The following is a 20,273-nucleotide window of genomic DNA, read 5'->3' as shown; positions in this document are numbered from 1 at the left end:
ATAACACCCATATTAAGAAAATGATAAAATTTATTTATTTTCGCCCATTTCCTTTGTTACCCTTTATCCTATATTTTTCCATCTTTCACTTAAATTAAAACAACGACTCCACCTCTTTATCGGAAATGATACCATTTCTTCGTTCCTCTCTCCCTCTTCGTCACTCTCATCCTCCTCTTTCTTTTCGGTTGTATATGCAATTAAATTAAAATGACAATAATAGTTCCGAGGGTTAAATAGGAAATTGAAAGTAAATTAGAAGACACCAAACTAAATTGTTAATCAGGGGATCGAATGATCTACTGATCACAACGTGGAGGCTAAATGAGCAAGTCAGTCACAATAGGGGTCAAATACGGAATTAACCCAAACTTTACCCCTCTTTCAAATGAAAAGCAATATCAATAGTAGGAATCCCACATTCCCGCCTTCCACCTCTGAGTGAGAGAAAATTTAAGAGAGAGATGATGGATGATGTTGATAGACTGTTTGAGTGCTTCAAATGTGGTGTCACTCCTCCTAGTAAGTCACTCCCATTCTCTCTAATTTTACACAATTTTTATGTTCCTCGAAAATAACTAGGGCATGCTTGGGTACCATTACTGTTTGTTTGTTTACTCCAAATCTAAGATTGATCATTCAGACCTTGATATCTATTCAGTGATTTAATTATTAGGGTTAATGGTTCACGGTTTTTTTTAAGAAATTAATCTGTTAACACACCAATTGTTATGAATTAAGTTAGGTTGTTTTTAAATTTTATTCACATTTCCTCCGCTTGATGCTTTGATAGTTATTTATTCGAGCGTATTTGGATCATAGGTTTGAGTTTGAAACAATTGGGGCTCGGAACTTTATTATTTCGAGGACCGGGATAAGTATGGAATCATTTACCAAAAGCTAAGAAACTTCATAAATTAATTGAATAACATACATTTTGCAGTTTCATCCGTTTGATGTCTTTACACGCTTTTTACATCTCACTGTTTGAACCTTTGAGGTCCCCAATATCAAGTTTTGTCAGAGGGTGTAAATACGAAAAAAAATGAGCTTGTTTACTTTATTATTATTGCAAGAGATGTGGGTTTTTCAAGCGGAAAGAAATACCCATTATGTTTTATGTTTAATAATGAAGTTTGTCATGTTATCCAATGTGTATAGTATATATACCTACTAGAAACTTGTGGAGTGGTGTTTACTGAGGATGACTCGTGACTAGACTAACACTTTCATCAGTTTTAATCAAAATGAGTACTAAATTAACTGTTTTTAGAAAGCTTAAATGATGCACACACTCATGCTCACAACTAAGGATGCCAAGACACTTTCATTTGTATTACAAGGATGACTCAGGGATATTGAATTGGAAGTTATTTTATTACAAGGATGTCTTCATGTTCTCCTGTTTTTTTCATCATACTCAATATGATATTTGACCAAGATCCCGAAGGCTGGAGGTTAATCTAATTTTAAGACATTGAACGGCATATTAACTCCCCAGGAAATTAGGAGGTAGACCTGTGAACCTAGAGGAATATTAGATACCAATAGCACAATATCAAGTCTAACATAGGCATTTTACAAGTACCACATATACGTTAGAGGAGGCATGGCATGGGACCCATGCATCGTATTTATCAATGGATTTTTATTTTACCATTATAAAGCCACGCAGTATGGAAATCACTTCAGAGTTCAGACTTTTTCTTGTATGTAATGTATGGTGGAAGGTTATAAGGTTATATAAGTTTTACAATGTGATGAAATGACTGGTGTTCTGTTTTACCCTTAACTAACTAATACTGCACTTCTCCCTTACTTATGCTCGTTTGAAATAGTTTGCAAGTTATAATATGTTTATATGGCAGAATCTGCAATTAGAGAAAGAAGGAAAGGTCAGAAGAAGTTCAAAAATGGGAGTTTGAGGCAAGGAGAAATGTCAGCATTAGTTGGGTCTTCTCCTCCAGGACAATCAAGACAAACGGAGAGCAATTCATCTGAGAAAGTAGGTCTTATTTCTTTTCACGTTTGAAAATACTTTCTCCGGTGCTTCAGGACAGAAACTTTCTTCTGTCTTTCTGGTAGGGATTTTCCTCTTCATTCGCGGTAAAGCAGAATAAGAAGAGCAACGAATTAAAGATAGTCTGTTCACTTTGGGTGGCCCTATTTTTGTTGAAAATTAACTTCCTTTGAGATTTTTCTGACTTCACATTTATTTAGATATTTGTTGGGTAACTCATTAACTGTAAAACATTGCTTGTTTGTTGCAAATTTAATAACTCATTAACTGTAAAACATTATTTGATCAGAATGGTCCAACAGAAATTACTCCAAGCATTCTAAGTCGAAGAAAGCAGATATCTCCACTTGTCTTTTATGGGTCTCCACATGGTTTGCCAACAAAACGGCCAAAACGGCTGTTGCAATTACTACACGAAATACGCAATGATCTCAGTGAAGAAGATGACTTGAATTCAAGGTACCTGAACATATCTATGACTTTTTATTGTTACAATCTAGTCAATTTACCCATTCTTATTTGTTTTTGTGTTCTTCTGTTGTCTCTTGTACTCTATGATCCGTCACATCATTGTTATTGGTATAGGAAAGTCGTATGGTCTACCTTCCCCAAACAAGATCAGGCGATACAGTTCGCCAAAAAGCATTCTCATGTTTACATTTTCAGTTATCAAGATCATTTGAATGGACAAAGGAGATTTCTTGTTTCAACACATAAGGAGTTCTGGCAAAGGTTTTCTTATTTTGACTCCTAGAATCCGACTACATTCTGAATTTACTTGATTGTGTAGTATGTAAATAGGTTCTCAGATGATTATTTCCATATTTGCTTCTGCTGACAGTATGACTTGCAATATTCAGGTACAAAAAAATGGATTCTAAATTTCGCCATCATTATGAAGTGATTCAGGAGGTGACATGTTTTTTCCTTCTCTAATATATCAAAATTACTGAATTGGTGTTTCTTTTTGCTTCAAGACATTTTTAGTTTCGTTTCCTTTTTTGCTTCTCGTACATGGTTTAAAGAAATATGATATGAAACTTTTACGTTGACATCCAAGTGAAGCAGTCCATGTGTGGAAGCAACTGTTAAATTTATATGTATGTTTGGATTTTAGTATCCCTAATAGAAGAAAGAGTCTTATTTGTTTAATTACTCAGGTTCTTAATTGTTTTTTACTTACGTGTAAAAAAGATACTGATAGACAAGAAATTGAGAGAGAAGAATTTTTTTTTTGGGAATACTCCATTAATTACAAACCCAAACAGGGAAAAGGAAGAGCTCAATGACAACTGACATGAGTGAGGTACCAGAATTGTCCGTAAAAGCCTGTCTACCTATAAATATAATTTGTACATGTATGATGTCAAAGCCCTCCCTTTAACTTAATTATATTTTGTCCATCAACCTTTGGTGCAACGGTTGGGCACCCCTCTTAATCCCATGAGGTCGTGGGATCGAGTCCCGGTGGAAGCAGTTTGCCATCAATATTTATCCCATGTAATTTAGGCTATATATTAAGTAAATAATGTAGTAGTTTGTCGGGCTTTAGGCCTCTTTCATGTGTTGGGCTCTAGGCCTCTTTCACTTATGGTTTGAAACTTTGAATTAGGCGGTTATTGTGCTTATCACATCTTCATGATGTATCAACGCCTTGTAACGACTAACGTAGATCGTAGTCGAATTCTCAAAAAAAAAAAAAAAAAACTTGATTATATTTTTCAACTAAGTTAGATATTCAAATTTACAGGTAATGTTATAAATAGAGGATTGTTGTATAATATCCCTAGATTACATCACCGTGTGTTGTGTGATAATATGTTTCTTGTAACATTTGCTGAACGAACATATGTCTTCCAAATTCTATTCATCAAGTAATGGTTTCGTAACGTGTCCCTTAGTTCATCTTGAATACGTTTCTTACTTTCCCTAGCTATGCATTTTCTGCAGGGTCTACCTTGTCACTTGTATTTTGATCTGGAGTTCGATAAGAGATTCAATGCAGACAAAAATGGTGAAGAAATGGTGGATATCTTGATATCAGTAATTTTTGAAGTGTTTTTTGATAAGTACTCTATACGAGGAAACCTGGAGTGGATTGTAGAGCTCGATTCGTCAACTGAAGGTATATTTATGTTATGTGCTTCACTAGTTTGTTCGTGCTTAACGTTCTTGTCTTCCCGTTTATCATGTTATATAGCATCTAGATCAAGTATGAGTGTATGATTTAGCTTCACTTGGTAAACTATGGGCTTCACCTCAGTTAAAATTGTACAGATTCTCCTATTGTGGGTATATCAACTCAACTTATATCTATTCTGCTCTTAAGGCTGCAGTTGTAGAATATTGGATGTTTCTATACAACTTAAGCATTTCTAGCCAAATAATGTAAGAACTCTTGGTTTGACATTACTCTAGCCTGTGAAACTTGAGAGAAGTAATCATACCCATATACTAGAGTCTAGAGGTGATCGAACTAAGAGAAATGCATCCGTAGATGCTTTTACTTGAGAGAAGTAATTATATGAAGGGTACTTAGTAGTTAGTACTATGAAATCGATTCAGATTTCCACCTATTTCAGGCCAGGGGAGTTAAGCAGGAACAAGATAAAATCTCAACTGCAACCATAGAATATTAATTACTCATAGACTACCATGTCTTATAAAGTTATAAGAACTGTTAGCCTAATGACTCTGACTATAAACCTAATCACTAATCAGTAATTTCTTCTTTCCATCAGAAAAGTTTTCACGTCATTTGATCATCCGCATTCCAGAAACTGCATTCAAGGACAACTCACATGCTGGTGCATTTGTTGCTGAGGTATGCTATGGTTTACCAATCATTTCCCACTTTTTAGCAGTACATGTGGAAATCCTTCTGTAATACTAAAGGTAGAAGCTTCGTCTCAAATTTGTTTCTTGAGTCATGACACGGGTCTCTATTTAATAATAATGTGTCACTTCTGTAGATAATATTATAACAACAATTAAATATTAAGCTTTGCAATATACTATTGTTATCTGCATTAGTACACCCTCCCATTGCACAATCATTTTAATACCTCATCTAATAATGTAGTGATAATTTGCTGACATTGTTTTGGTGACACTTTTTCTAGGTATGCTCAAGAATTTGTAGTGCACGGCAAAATGATCAGAGACTTGAAAAATTGTTCATTTTAAAAGATTCATGCAGTGATGAGTTCCCACCTCGACTTTTCGTTGATACTGCTGTCTATTCACGAAACCGCTGTTTCCGCTTAGCTCTATCCTCAAAGGCAGGAAAGAGTTCTGTTCTTTTACCTACTGGGCGTTTCAAATGTAAGACCATGGTATGCTACTTCCTTACAAAATTACACGTAATAGTATTAGTTTCTTGATTCTACATAAGCCTGCAGTTTTAACATTCTAAATGCTATTTTCCTTTTTCTTTGGATCCTATTATTGAACTTCACGCTTCACATTCAGATCTTCATTGTCTTATCTCCTAGTAATTTCTTTTCTTTGTAACCCCTACCTCAAAGGGTTCTCATAAATCCTTTTTCTTCTTTCAATTTAATTAAAACAGAAATAAATATTCAGTTTGGTGTTGTCAAAGGTAACTCTTTTGATGCCCCGCCTGTACAGAAGGCTCTATTTTTTCCCCTCGGCCTTTTTGGTTTAGAACAGGTTGGAGTCTCAATAATAAAATTACGTTTTCTTGGTCATTCAAATAAGTATGTCAATAAAATATACTAGCATGTCATTTTTCCGTTCATTTAATAGGCTAATCTATAAAAGATAATGTGTTTCAAGTAGTCATGCTCTATGACACCAAACGTGACATAATCTTGACATCTATATTATGTAGGCATCATACACCCCAACCTCTCTGCCTTGCCCCCACCATTAATTTTAGAATCCTTGCCCACATTTTTGCATGACAACCTTAGTTGTCAATAGTCCAGGTTCTTAGTTGCTTCTGCAAGTTATCTGTTAATTAATTAGGTCATGTGTTGTCTTGTAGTCTTGACTCAGTTAGTCAACTGACCTACTTGACGCGAGGCCTTAACTTGACCAATTTCAGAGGCAGCACATGCCTTGGCCGTGGTACTGGTTCACTGATAAGCAGACGTGAAATTCAATTCTGATGTCATTTCACACTTCGATTGACAATTTGCTTGCATGTCGCTTTGCTTATTTAGAGTGAGGAAGAAATGTTCATGGAATCCTTAATCTGCAAGATTGATGCTGATAGCAAGAAGCTTCTAATATGCAAACTGGACTCAGATTGTATGAAGACATTATGCTTTAATACTGAGGTAGTTGAACTTCCATATGAACTTTTCTTACTTTCTGAAAGTTCTTATTTGGTGATTCTAATTTTTAAAAATTATGGCCGAGAAATGTGACTGTTGAAATGATTGTTAGGAATGGCTTGCCTTTAGTTATCTTATTAGCTGCAGCATTTGAATTCCTTTTGGTGCAGCTGAATAATAATAATAATCATGGATCTTCTGGTGTCCCACTTGCACTGGCTACCTTCCCTAAAGATATGCCCGAGACATATTTGATGGGAAAGTCGCCATTCCCTGCTCTGGATACATTTATCAAATTTATTGCCTCGACTGGAAATGTGTCAGGTGGTAGCTGAACCTTCTTATCATGTCTTTCTGTATTTTTTTTTATATGTTTTATTCTCAAGCCTCCTAGTTACATAAGAATGACTCCATTTAGTGTACTTTCTTTTATCAATGATATTGCACATTTGCACCGTCAGTCATTGTTATTGAACATACTAAACAAAGGAAAACTCACATTGCTTGCTTGTGCATTGGCCGTGGCCCGTGTGGCATTTTGTGGTTAGCGATCATTTCTCTCTGCCGAATTTAGTAGTTGGGCTTGATACTTACTCGGACCTAACTCGTCCTAGCTCGGTCCAAAACTCAGTTTTTGTACGTGCATCTATGTTGTCAAAGGCGCACTGAGGCTTCGCCCAGGCGACCAAGGCACAAGGTTGGGAAAGGGTTCGACTTGCCATGGTGCGAGCCCCCTGGTTTCCCAGTACTTTGATACTTACATTTGAAACCTTAGTGACGTGTTTAATGTCAGAAAGTTTCTCCAGAAATATGTTCAACTCTTTCTCAAATGCACTTGAAACTAGAACGCGTATCTCTCCGCTTCATTATCTCGTTTAGTAAAATACTGACATGATTAAATCTAAAAAACCCAAAGAGGACTCATGGTTAATACAATTAGTTCTCACATTCTTGTTTGTTGTTTCTTCATTTTATTACAATTGCAGGAAAAATTCGAAGCTGGTATTGGTTCTCAGAGTATGGTTTGATGATTTACAGTATGTCAAGAAATAGATTCTGCGAGCGTATTGGTCGAGAACACAAAAGCAATCATGGTAGCATTTGACCTTGATTTTTTTTTTGAGAAATCGACTACGATCTACGTTAGTCGTTACAAGGCATTGATACATCATGAAGATGTGATAAGCACGATAGCCGCCTAAGTTAAACTTATAATGAAAGAGGCCTAATGATAAAAGCTTTTCCTCCATTAGATTGCATGAATATGTTGATAAAGTCGATAAACAAATCTAACCACAAACTAACAAATTAACAACACGCTTGACCTCACACAATATCTAAAGACAAGTCAATGCTGTCAATGTTTTTAGAATCACTATGAACAGACAATTTTTCTCCGAAGTTACAACCCTTAGAAGATCTTTTTGGACCAGAATACTGTAGAAATGCTTTGTGGTTTTCTCTTTTCATTTCTTATCTTGCATTCTTTCAATATTTGAGCTGGAAAGTTGAATTACATTTCATGTTGCATGTTTGGTCCAGTGATGTATATTGTCGATTTCAAAAGGGCTGTCTATTATCAGAAATGCTATGACCCTGATTGCAAAGGTTTGGAAATTAGAATCTTCCATTATTTTCTTCAGTATGAACACCTACAATTTATGAATTCCTAGTTCATAATTATTCTATAAGCTTATTATTGTCACCAGGGTATCGATCTCCCATGCGTCCAATTCCCATGGATGCAGTTCCAGACATTGCGAGTCCCTCACAAACAGATGGCTGCAGGTCAATCTGTAATAGCCTTGATGGTAATAACAGTATGGAGCAAAATTCATGTGGTAAGGAATTGAGTAGCTGCAACAAAAGTGGTTGGTGGTTCGAAGCTGTAAAAGTTGCAGATGATATTGAAAGTAGGAGGAAAGCAGTAGAGAAAGTTCAACCGGTTAGTCTGCATATAATATCCATTTTGTTATCTATGTTTATAACTTGTCATAGGGTTATGTTATAGAATTGGGTGCAGGCTAGTAGTCGGTATCGTGATATAATCGTCTTCATTAAGTTTAATGAATTATTAAATCTTATCGCCATCCCGTGTTCCAACAGACGAGTCATTTAGTTCTACATGTGGTGGCAGGTGCCCTATCAGGAGATAGTTGATGATGACGACGATTACGACTGGTGGATGGCTGTGGAAAGGACTGCTTCCCAGGCTGAACAACAACGACTCCACTCACATTAGTTCTACAATTGAAGCTGCTAATTTTGAAAAATCAGCATCCGTTGTCTAATTGTTATACGACCCATATATAACCAGCAAAAATCATGAAAAGAGTCGATCTTTTATTGAAAGGAGACGAGCTTGATATGACAGGATTATGGCTTGTACGTTCGGGGTACTCTCACTATGGACACTCAGAACTTAAACAATGTGGGTGTTTATGACATCAGTGAAAACGATTGATTTCAAGGAGAGATGTCGTGTGAGTCGTTAAATAATTCAGTTTCAGATCTTGGGAGGCGACCAATGAGATACCTTCACCATTCAATCCATCTTCCTCCAGTAACTTATCTTATGCGATTAGGTATTCATCAAAACATTATATCATCGAGCTTTCATCCAATAAATCTGATATAACATGCATTTTCGATCCAATTTCCCAAATAAAGCCATGTATAGTTTTGTAAATAGATGTAAATTTTTTGAAAAAAGATTGAGTTATTATTAAAAACCTTATATAGTTTTGCTTGGTTTAGTGTTTTAAAATTTTGTGGGACCATGAATCCGTTTTCTGGTCCCCGCAATAAATAAATAACCATATAGAAAGACACCACTTTATATTTAAGTGTCAAAGGAAAAATGTGAAGATTCATGCAAATATTTAGTTTATATAAATGAACAAACACATCCGATTCTAAATGTCAACGAGGTATTACTATTTCAATCCACAAAAACCTTTTCTTTAATTCTTCTTCATATTTTTCATAAATTCGTGTTGACTTTCCTTTAGTAACATACTAACACCTCCATCCATGGAATGTTAAGAATGTTTTTGACGTCTCAAAGTTTTCTTTCTTCGTGAAATTGGAGGAAAAGAAATATTTCTTTTACAAATTAGACCTCCATTCACCGAAGAAGTTAAAGAAGAGAAAGGTGTGGATAAGAGAAGAAAAATAATTATGATAGTGGTTTCGGCGGTCGGAAAGGAATTTTCAAAGGTTTAATGATGGGGAATGGGTATAGCCGTTTAGTTGGTATAGAGGACCCAAAAATAAGCTCACTAAAAAATGAGAGGGGGAAAAGAATAATTTCTTGCTGAGATTACCCACAACCTAATTCTAAGATTATAAATGTTGATGGGGAGATTTTATAGGGCCTCCTCATTTTTGTTAAAAGGCACCCCCTTAATGATAATTTACCAAGTAAAATAGTTCATGGGGAGGCCTTTTAACAAAATTGGGGAGGCCTTATAAAACTTCCCATGTTGATTTACGTGAATAACCATGATATTTTGTGACCGTCTAGTTTGCGGAATACTAATAAGACTATAAATGTTGATTTAAGTGATCAAGAATGATATTTTGTGACCTTGTAGTCTGTAGAATAGAGGAAAATGAGCGGTATTTCTAAATTCTTCATGTTCACCTAAGTCAACGATTATCTTGATAAAAAAACCCAACATGAATTACTAGAGAAAAATATTCCCTATACTTTGTCAACAAAATTAGCATTAATAGGCATATTCCTTTTTGATGTTATCATTGGGTATGTCATGTGTAGTTGACTTGTAACATAAATATGGAGAACTAGATCAATATCTCTAATTTAAAATTAGGAAGATAACCAAACAATTCGTTTTGGTTAATCATCTTGTACCCTTTTTAATGGTACTCTAGAGGATGAAGTTTCAACCTAACCTTGATTACCTTTGTATCATATTATCCAGTTAATCAAATCATACAATCACAATTAGGCATGTTCAATCACATCTTGGCACAATTATGGTAATATGTAAAGTTAGATAAAGCAAACGTGAATGCCTCTTTATGGGTTTATATTTTATGCTAACAGCCTGACATTTCCCAATCCAAATCTTATTGGTTGACAAGGTCAAGCGTTGACTTTACCATGGAATTGACTTTTGTTAAAAGTCAATGATGGTAAGCACATTAAAGTCAGCACCTGTCATGGCTAACACTGTCTCTCTCTCTATCTCTCTCTCTAGATTTAAATAACATAATGAACAGCAGAATAGATCAAACCTACATTTGAGAAAAAAAAAAAACATGTCTACTCCACGTCTTATTTATTGGTTATATATATATATGTAGTATTAGTACAAATATTTCCTTAACTAAGCTAGCTATTCTCTGGGATCTTCATATAGTTGTTATTGATTGTTCCAATTCACCCATTATTACCAAAACTAACATGGATAATGATTCAGGTTTTTACTTTAATGCTACTAGTAATGATGATAATTCTTTCATGAATAACACTGATAATTATACTAGTATTGGTTATCATGATAATGAACTACTACTAGATCATGTTTATTCTAATGGTTTTGGTTACCCATTTCCCCCTCTATCACCAATTCATCTCTTTCAAACTCCACCACCAATAGCACCACCACTACCAAGAACAACAACCCTTACTGGAGAATTAGATGATGATGGTGATAATAGCTTCAGACCAAGCTTATTTTCTGCCAACTGCTTCCAACCCATGTTCACTGCAAATGATGAATATACATCCTCCTCATCTGTTTCTCAACTATTACAGTTTGGAGAGTCGTCATCGTTACCATCACAAGTTCAGCTGCAACAGCCACAACAGAAGGTACCAAACCAGCATCGCCATACTACCGCCACTACCACCACCAAGTGTCAAAGATTGAAAAGAAGGTTAGTTGTTAAAGATCATTAAACTATGTCATATTTTATCGATTTAGTACTTTGTTATCTCTTTGACTAGCCTATCATTTGAAGAGTACCGCTAGTTCATTTACATATCAATTGGTATCATAGCGAAATAGTGCTATGGTCTAGTTCTCTCCAACAAACTTCTACAGCTTCTTGACTTGAGGAGCCGAATATGAAAGAAAAACAAGGATCGATTAAAAGTAAGATTCTTAGGTAGTAGTGTATGTTCTTTGTCTAAGTCAGTTATGAAATCTGATTTTAGGTTTGAATTGGCTTGTGTCAGGTTTCAGATTGTTTGTTTTTCTTTGACTCATGATGTCTGACTCGTCTTAATAACAGGTTTGGGTTGATTTTTCTAATCTATTTGATTCAGATTCTGACGAGTCAGGTCAAGACAATGAAACTGAAACCTAAAAGAGTGGTGTGATCAATGAGGCACATAGCTAATGGTTAATCCAGACCTGGAATACTGACCCATAGATGGTCCTACGAGCTAACTAGATCTTCGTCTCCTTAGCATGCTGATTATTGGCTCCCAAGGAGTATGAGTTGGCCTACTTAATTAATTATCGAAGGAGTAATTTGATTTTTGTCTCACAGTTTTCTTATCTGTATTTGTGCAGGAAGATCCAGCAGAAGAAAGTTGTGTGCAGGGTACCAGTTGATGGTATTACTTCAGATAAGTGGGCTTGGCGAAAATATGGGCAGAAACCCATCAAAGGCTCCCCATATCCAAGGTCTGTCAGTATGAAGTGTTTAATGGTGGAACTCCATTAGCATTGCATGTTTTTTCTTCTCAATCTATAATGTAACGACCCAAGTCGTAGCAGTTATTAATATTGTCCACCAAGCTCAAGGTCGTGGTAAAGCACCATGAGTCCAGCCAAAAGTTACAAGAGCTAGTACCCCTAGTCCTGTCTCCAACCCTCTCTCAAACGATGTTGGACTACATTTCCCCCATTATTAGAGATTAGGTATCCCGGACTCTGATACCATTTTTAACGGCACAAACTCTATTAGTTACCAATATTGTCCTCACTTTTGTCATCTAGGCCCAAGCCCATTCGTACATGGTCTTGTTTCCATCAAGGGCACCACAAGCCCAACCGAAATTACACTTACTAAGCTGGACCTTGTACCTATAGTCAGCCTGTGGACGATCTTCCTGTGAGAATAGTTTCGCATGGGAGAAGGGGCATCTAGCAACCAAAAATATAATGTCTAAGTCTTCTCCACTCATTGCCACTTGGTTTTGAGTTGGATGACCACAAACTTAACACTCCTTAGTGATGTGGGAAGTTACATGTAATTAGCTATTTTGTGTCTGAGTGTCTACTTCTAAACCTACTTTGCACATTTGATTGGGAAAATACTTCAGGGGCTATTACAGATGCAGTAGTTCAAAAGGTTGTATGGCAAAAAAACTAGTAGAGAAGAGCTATTCCGATCCAGCAATGTTGATAATAACTTACAAGGCGGAGCACAACCACCCGATACCGACCCAACGAAGCTCTCTTGGTGGAAATAGTAGACAGAGTAATAAGTTGGATTGTATGTCCGCGGCTTTAGCTCCACCAACTTGTTCTTCCTTATGCATGGTAGAGTCATCCATGGAAGACAACAACAATAAGCTTTTGTTACAGCAAACCAATGTTAGTGTGAAGAAAGAGAGTTGGAGCGAAGACGATAATACGAATTCGATGATGAGAAATACGAATGAGTTATTTATGGGTTTAGAAGTTTTTAGTTCTGCACTATCTAGCACCAGCCCTTCTCACCATATAATGTTTTAACAAAATCCAACCAAACATAGGACTAGAATACAATTTCCACCGAGTATAAGACTGATTATATTATAAATGATCAGGTAATTTTTTAGACATTTCTTAGCCTAGTGACTAACTTGGTCATTTAGGGCATGAGAAAGGTTGAAGTTCTGAGGGTCTTCCAATCTCTCTAACTTATTTGTGTTTTGTATTTGTATTCAGATGTATTAAGAATTTATCACATGGTGTTTATAAATTTGTTATGTTCTTTAATCTCTCACAAGGTTTAATGAGCTACTTATATAGAGTAAGTAGCTTCAATAATCAAAATGATGACCAATCCTAGCATGAATAGCTAAGGATCCAATAAGTCCGACATTGATTCATTCAGACGTGTCAATTGAGCAAATACTTCCGTAGTGACTAGGATGTATATCTCGTATCCGAAAACTAGCAGTTCGCCCCCGACACCATGGAATTGCCACCGCACTATACTATAGGAGTAAGTCTGAGCAACACAATTCAAAATCAAGGTTGCATGGATCCAAAAATTCATTTCAGACAATTGAACCTTCTCAAATTGTTGCTTTTTAAGAACCAAAAATATCTGTGCAAGTTAGACATAGAGAAGGCTTATGATCATTGGACTTTCCTGGATTACATGCTTCAGAGGACAGGTTTTGGTTTTAGATGCGTAGGTGGATGAGGACCTGTATATCCACAGCATCGTTTTCCATTTTTGTCAATGGCTTTCCAGCCGGTTTTGTGAAAAAGCCTCCGCCCTCCTATTCAACGGGCCACTAGAGAAGCAGCTTCGTTCCTTGACTTCTTTGCTTGGTCAAGTTTTAGGCTCCTAGTAAGGTTTGCACGGATTTGAAGAGGTTGCAAGGGCTTGCACAGGTTTTGCTGGAGTAGTGTGCACATATAAATTGCACTTGGTTTTCATGTGTGCATAGGTCTGCACGGGTTTGTATAGAGAGCCCAAGCCTAAACAATATTGAATAGAACCCAAGCCTAAAAGAGTTACTTATATCTCTTAACATGAAGTAATAGACGGGCCATATAAGAGCCTTGTCATTGTGAGAACATTTATGTCTAGTAAGTTTCATCGAAACCAGAGAAAGAAAACCCCTGTTAGACCACCTTCTACGAGTTTGTTTGACCCGTAGAATGATGTCTTTAGACATCAAATACTTTACAAATTTTCTGATAGATCTTTATATTGATAGACCCTTATTGTTGTAGCCTTGACAAATGGTTGAAAGTTTCATGCATGTGAAAACTCACCCCATGTTATTGATGAAACCCTATAATTAGCTACATCCATTAAGTAGATCATCTTCCCTTTATTTGTTTCAGTAGTGATTAGATTCTTTTGCTTTGGTGGTTAAGAATGTAGTATTTTAGTAAATATCTCTTTACTCATTGGGTGAAACATTTTACTAATTTAGTTAATGGTTCACATGGAAAAAAGGACCCAAAGTGTTATCCCTTGTCAAAGAAAGCACACTCCTTTTTCAGGATCTTGTGGGTACTTAATCTAATAGTATTCTAATATTATAGACTGAGTCTGAGATGGCAAATTGAATAAAAAGCAACTTACATAACCCAGGAGACATTTAGGCTTTGAAATGGAAAGCAGACAATAATACCTATTCTCTTTTCAAACGGGGTACACCAGGAGAAGGTATATATATATATATGCCAAGAAAGAAAAACAACCACTCACTTTAGTGACAGTCATTACCGACGGTTTATAGCAAAACTGCCTGTAGTGACGACTATTGTCAAGAATCCAAATACTTGGTTATCTATATTGATAATCTACATGTTTGAAAATCTTGACAAACTAAGCGAATCAATGAGTTGAATGCAAAATTATTACAATTAAATGAATTATTTTGATTGTTTGATCTCTGTAATAGGGGTTTCTTCTAACGGTCATATCTATTTCTGCTTTTGGATGACGGTTAATTTTTTATTACATTAGCGACGGTTCTAAACCATTAGAAACAAGTAGCAGTAACTGCTTTTTAGCGACGTCAGATAAAGTGTCGGTAATACTATTCCCTTGGGGGTTTTCAGCGCAGGAAATTGGGCTGGAGACCCAATTTTTTGTTTTTTTTTGTCAAAAAGACAAGTTATCTTTTTTTCCTTCTAGGCACCATGAAAAGTTTGGAAATAGGCTTGAAGGACAATTCTAAAAATCCCTTAATTTTGTATACCTGAATTGACCTTTGTATAAAGGAAAATTTTAGAAACACCCTCAGATTTTCCAAAAACCCTCACATTTTATATAATCTTACTTCTTAGTTACTTATTTTGTTAGGGTTTGATTTTGCGAAGCTTTGCAAACTAGTTTGCAAACTGATTTGCAAACTGGTTTGCACTACTTTGCAAATTGGTTTGCAATCTGGTTTGCCTTGCAGAGCTTTGCAAACTGATTTGCAAACTGGTTTGCAATCTGGTTTGCAATCTGGTTTGCCTTGCAAAGCTTTGCAAACTGATTTGCAAACTGGTTTGCAAACTGGTTTGCACTAGTTTGCAATCTGGTTTGCCTTGCAGAGCTTTGCAAACTGATTTGCAAACTGGTTTGCAATCTGGTTTGCAATCTGGTTTGCCTTGCAAACTGATTTGCAAACTGATTTGCAAACTGGTTTGCACTAGTTTGCAATCTGGTTTGCCTTGCAAACTAGTTTGCACTGCTTTGCAAATTGGTTTGCAAACTGGTTTGCAAACTAGTTTGCAATAAGGTCAGTTTTGTCTTTTCCCTATATTAGATAATTTACAAAAATGCCACAGGGAGCTGAAGCCCATAAAAAATTGTCCAATCCTTTTTAACCAAAGGTCAAAGTTTTTAGGGAGTTTTGGCCAAATTTCCCTTTTCAGCGCTTGTATTGTTATTGACGGTACCAGAACCGTCGCTGTATATATTCCCGAAGCGACGGTCTAAACCGTCGCTGTATTTTGTAGTTAAACGTTATAGTCTTACATATATTCGACCCAGTTGATCCTCCTCTATGAATATAAATAAATCATTTGTGAACTCGGACCAAGGGAGCTGAAAACTCTAAACAATTAACAAGGTAAGTTGTCTTTTCAGAGAATCAACTAGAAATAACATTAACAACTATTTTACCATACCTATAGTGACAAGCCGCGGATAAGGACCTCAAATATCGTAGTGCACCAATTTTCATTAAGAAAAACTTCATCCTCAAATCGGAGAATCGGAGATAGACATTTGGAGAAAAAAATAAGCCTCTCACCACCAAATTAATAGAAAGAAAAACCTTATTTTTCTTTATAACATTAATTATGCAAGTGCGCCTTATAATAATGTTCTTTGCAAGTATAAATAGGATCATTGTTATAATTAGTTGATGATTTAGAGAGAGAAAGTAGATATAAGATTCCATAGTCCTAGGACCACAAATAATGAATTCATTAAATATAGTATATAATCTCTTTTACTTTTATTTTGACCCATGATTTAGAAAGCTCTCATTCAAACATCACAATTTGAGTTCTGTGCTCGAATACCGTAGATTTTAATGGAGTGTGATAGTTTAGTTGTATCACTTGGAGATCTACGTTTAGTAGTTTGAGTTTAAACATCAAACTTCAATGTCAGAAATCATCGAATCATCTTTTGCTTTATTTTTATACACTTATTAGAAAGTAACACTCTAGATCTATCACGGGACGTGACAAATCGTCGAAGTTATTTTATTTAAATTTACTTAATTATTAAGTCAGAAAGTTATTTGAATGATGTCACATACACTATTAATTAATAGATCTGATTTGTTTGAAACCTTCTTTATTATTAATTCTTATATCAAGTGGACTTTTTGGAGTATAAAATACTTGCTGATTTCATCAAATGCATACAAGTTCATTGTATCAAGGTAATATTTCCATAATGTCCTCAGTTTTTCAAATTCCCTAGAGGACTTTATAGTCTCTTTACATCCATGTAAAAGATTCTACTCCACTTGAGGTATTAAGACTATGTCCTAAATGACTTTTATTATAAATATGTAACAATCATGTGAGGTAAGAAAAAAAAATACATTATTTTAAGGTTAATGCGTATATATATATATTGCGCGCAGAAATTAGACGCCGTTTATAACTCAAACCCCTAAGAATATAATTGTATCAAAGTATTTTTGTTATATCAATGGACGGAGTTGCTTGGGATCTTCAGGCTATTGTTAGTAGTTTCCCAACAAATAATTATACAAATTTCGCCGCCACATCCACCACTACCACCAATGACACTACCACCTCCACCGCCACCACCACTACTGACGGAGCGGCCTCTGCCACCACAATTGATCACACTGCGACGGCCAGCACGGCCTTTATAGATGATGATTTAGATTATTACTTTAGGACTATTAATGAAGACTTCATGAATGACAATACTATCATTCATGATGATGAATTACTACTAGATCAATTTTTTGATGAGCTTATGTTCTCATCATCTCATCCTTTACCATCAGATGTCCTTGAAACACAACAAACAACTTCTTATGGTAAAAAAGTAGATGAAGAAGAAGAAGAAGAGGGTTTCTTCAAACCTGGTTTGTTGATCAACTTCCAACCCATGTTATCTCCAAATGAAATCAAACCCTTACCTGTTAGTCATCTATTTCAGTTTGGAGAATCATCATCATCTAGGGCACAACTTCAACAAGAACCACAATTTCAGTGTGCTGCTCCAACTTTTACCCTGACTACTCCCACCAGTGGTACAAACTGTCTGACCAGTACCAGATCAAAAAGAAGGTGGACTTTTTAAGAACTTCAAACAATATTGGATTAAGCAATTAACTTGTGTTTATATATATATACCTGCTCCTTGACTGCCTGGTTTTTTGAAGGTTACTGAGTATAAGCTAGCTTCTGGATGAAGCTAGGGATCCAAATTATGAAACCCTAACATGAGGGTATTTGATCCATGGATGGAGGTTCTTGCAAGAATCGTTCGAGCCGGCCTTCAACTAGTCTTGTTGTAGTATTTACTCCAACAAGAGTGTTAGTTAAGGTAGTAATTACAGAAAGAGAAAAAGATTTTTTATTAACTTATTAGTCTGATGAGGGTTCTATGGTTTTCATGATGATACAGGAAGATCCAGCAAAAAAGGGTTGTCTTCAAAGTACCAGTTGATCAAGGAGGGCTTACTTCAGATAAGTGGGCATGGAGAAAATATGGGCAAAAACCAGTCAAGGGTTCACCATATCCAAGGTGCAAGACACTTCTAGCTACCTCTTAATCAAAACCCTAACTTTGATTTCTATTTCAGATTGTGTTCTCACTGTTTGATATTGAAACTATTTTGTATATTTGGGTGGAGAATTTTATAGAGCTTACTACAAATGTAGTAGCTCAAAAGATTGCATAGCCAAGAAACTAGTAGAGAAGAGCTACTCCGATCCGTCGATGTTGGTTATAACTTACAAGGCTGAGCACAATCACCCAATACCGACCCATCGGAACTCACTTGCCGGAAGTAGTAGACATTGTAATAAGTTGAATAACCTCTCTTCTGTTACTTCAACATTACAACCTTCTACTCCATTTTTCACGTCAACTACTCAATTCCTCATGGCAGACAACAACAACAACAACAACAACAACAACAACAACAATAATATTAAGCAAGGAAGCTTATGGAGAGAAGATAATTCTCATCTACTGATGAGAAACACCAATGACTTCTTTATGGGTTTAGAAGTTCTTAGACTAGACCCACTTGCACCAATTCTTCTCATATGATGAGATACTAATAGAGACGAAAGCTTAAGAGAAGCTTGACTAGCGACGATAGGTACGGGAATTGTATTTTGTTAGTGTGTTTCGCATTCGCGTTTAAAAGAATAAATGAGGAAAACCATCTAGGCTTGTTTTCAAGCTATTCGGAACTTCTTCCTATAAGTAATGTGTTGATGCAGTCGTAATCTCTACGATGAACTTCACCTAAGACTTATACCTAGAAGTTTAGGTAATGAGGTTTGTAACTACCATTGTGGTGTCAAATACCACATAAATTATGTAACTTTTTTCTCTTGGAGTGAATTAAGTTAATAGCATATATTAAGCCACTAAGGCATTGTAGTGCATCCATATTGTTGTGGTACTTCAGTCATTGGGTACCACCACCCCATTCAGTAAACCGTTACGTCTAATATAACTGAGCTAAAATGGTAGACCGCCCGTGAAGGTTAATCTTTATCGAGCATTAGGCAAAGAGACCAATCCACCATGTCAGCTATCTGGTTAAGATAATGGAGCTCGAAATTGTACACCACATTGATGAAACACATGTGTTTTCAGCTGAAAATCATTCGAAAGTTGAAGTTATTGTCTTGTGAAACAATCATTTTTGCCTTGTGAAACATATGTAATATTTTCTCAAGAACTTTCGCAATGAATTGTAGTTATTTTTATAGAAACTGAGCTGCGATAGATTAGCAAAACTCAAAGAATTTCCGATCACGAATCACAAATAGGTAATTGAAATTTTTGACACGGGTACAAAATTTTTGTACATCGACTAATATACAAATGGCATGCATTGGTTATGAAGACAAAGAATAATGAGAATTAAGATATTATAACAATTACATTCTCTTTGGCGAGGGGTATGAAATATAAATTTACTAAATACAACTCAATGAATAATCAAAATGAAGGTTGCTTTGATGATTATGTCCTAAACATAAGACATTAGAATATTTAGTTGTGATCACAAAACCATATAGAACCTGTATAAGTCAATAATCTTATCGTTCTTTCGAGCTTTCCAGCTATCTTGGAGGAGTAGTAGCATGGTGAGATCACACCCTTATTCCTACGCGATTATATTAAGATCAATGATCTAGGTTTAGTGTTTCATTATAGAGTTTAGGTGGAAAAAAAAAAATCCTTCTCTGACATAAGCAATTAGGTCATAAACTGGTTAATCAAGATCCAATAGCAACATTATAATATTAGGGGTTTTTCACTTGCACATAACATTTTGTAGGATATAAAGATTTGTAATATGAAAAGGAGATTTAGCTTACCCAATAAGTTGTCTATTCTCTGCCTTCACGTTGGATAAAGGACTATTTAAAAGTCAATTCCGTAGTTGTTTAGAAACTAGGGTTTGTGACATACACACAATAGTGAATTTTAATTGGTAAGCTAGTTTTATAATAATAAGTATGAGTGGAAAAAATATACAGCTCTTCTCCATATGACGC

General features: G+C 35.7%; 2 protein-coding genes and 1 long non-coding RNA gene across 4 annotated transcripts; 2 read left to right on the top strand and 1 right to left on the bottom strand.

The window, feature by feature from the left end:
• The first annotated feature begins 379 nt into the window (after positions 1-379).
• LOC147534809 (DNA primase) lies at positions 380-9,070 on the top strand. Its single transcript, XM_086650803.1, has 14 exons — positions 380-522; positions 1,869-2,005; positions 2,310-2,479; positions 2,606-2,752; positions 2,881-2,932; positions 3,971-4,145; positions 4,762-4,844; positions 5,143-5,355; positions 6,208-6,324; positions 6,492-6,645; positions 7,308-7,415; positions 7,864-7,929; positions 8,031-8,266; positions 8,459-9,070. Exons 1-14 carry the CDS (start codon positions 465-467, stop codon positions 8,561-8,563), a joined length of 1,821 nt encoding a protein of 606 aa, XP_086506929.1. The 5' UTR covers positions 380-464; the 3' UTR covers positions 8,564-9,070.
• A 7,847-nt stretch (positions 9,071-16,917) lies between these two features.
• On the bottom strand, positions 16,918-18,984 carry LOC147534808 (uncharacterized). The gene is made up of 2 exons (XR_015228338.1): positions 17,880-18,984; positions 16,918-17,787 (listed from the first exon to the last, which is right to left on the bottom strand). It is a non-coding gene; the product is annotated as an uncharacterized LOC147534808 (long non-coding RNA).
• LOC147534807 (WRKY transcription factor 22-like) lies at positions 17,141-19,148 on the top strand. 2 transcript variants are annotated; one of them, XM_086650799.1, is made up of 4 exons: positions 17,196-17,608; positions 17,683-17,813; positions 18,154-18,273; positions 18,393-19,148. In XM_086650799.1, exons 1-4 carry the CDS (start codon positions 17,573-17,575, stop codon positions 18,802-18,804), a joined length of 699 nt encoding a protein of 232 aa, XP_086506925.1. In that variant the 5' UTR covers positions 17,196-17,572; the 3' UTR covers positions 18,805-19,148. The 2 variants fall into 2 exon arrangements, with proteins under 2 accessions (XP_086506924.1, XP_086506925.1); XM_086650798.1 differs by having other exon boundaries at positions 17,141-17,813.
• Positions 19,149-20,273: the final 1,125 nt, after the last annotated feature.

This window comes from Eschscholzia californica, unplaced genomic scaffold, assembly GCF_041429995.1.
Source record: "Eschscholzia californica isolate CP2 unplaced genomic scaffold, dmEscCali1.0.p SCAF_6, whole genome shotgun sequence".
NCBI lineage: Eukaryota > Viridiplantae > Streptophyta > Magnoliopsida > Ranunculales > Papaveraceae > Eschscholzia > Eschscholzia californica.
The sequence above is the reverse complement of the archived record's forward strand: the minus strand, read 5'-3'. Positions and strand labels throughout refer to the sequence as shown.

Excerpts from the sequence above, each read along its gene's own strand:
- LOC147534809 (XM_086650803.1), top strand. The coding sequence starts at position 465 with ATGATGGATGATGTTGATAGACTGTTTGAGTGCTTCAAATGTGGTGTC. Across the intron at positions 2,006-2,309 it reads AGAGCAATTCATCTGAGAAA|AATGGTCCAACAGAAATTAC; the intron begins GTAGGTCTTATT and ends TTATTTGATCAG. Across the intron at positions 7,416-7,863 it reads AGAACACAAAAGCAATCATG|TGATGTATATTGTCGATTTC; the intron begins GTAGCATTTGAC and ends TGTTTGGTCCAG.
- LOC147534807 (XM_086650798.1), top strand. The coding sequence starts at position 17,200 with ATGGACGGAGTTGCTTGGGATCTTCAGGCTATTGTTAGTAGTTTCCCA. Across the intron at positions 17,814-18,153 it reads AGTACCAGATCAAAAAGAAG|GAAGATCCAGCAAAAAAGGG; the intron begins GTGGACTTTTTA and ends ATGATGATACAG. Across the intron at positions 18,274-18,392 it reads AAGGGTTCACCATATCCAAG|AGCTTACTACAAATGTAGTA; the intron begins GTGCAAGACACT and ends AGAATTTTATAG.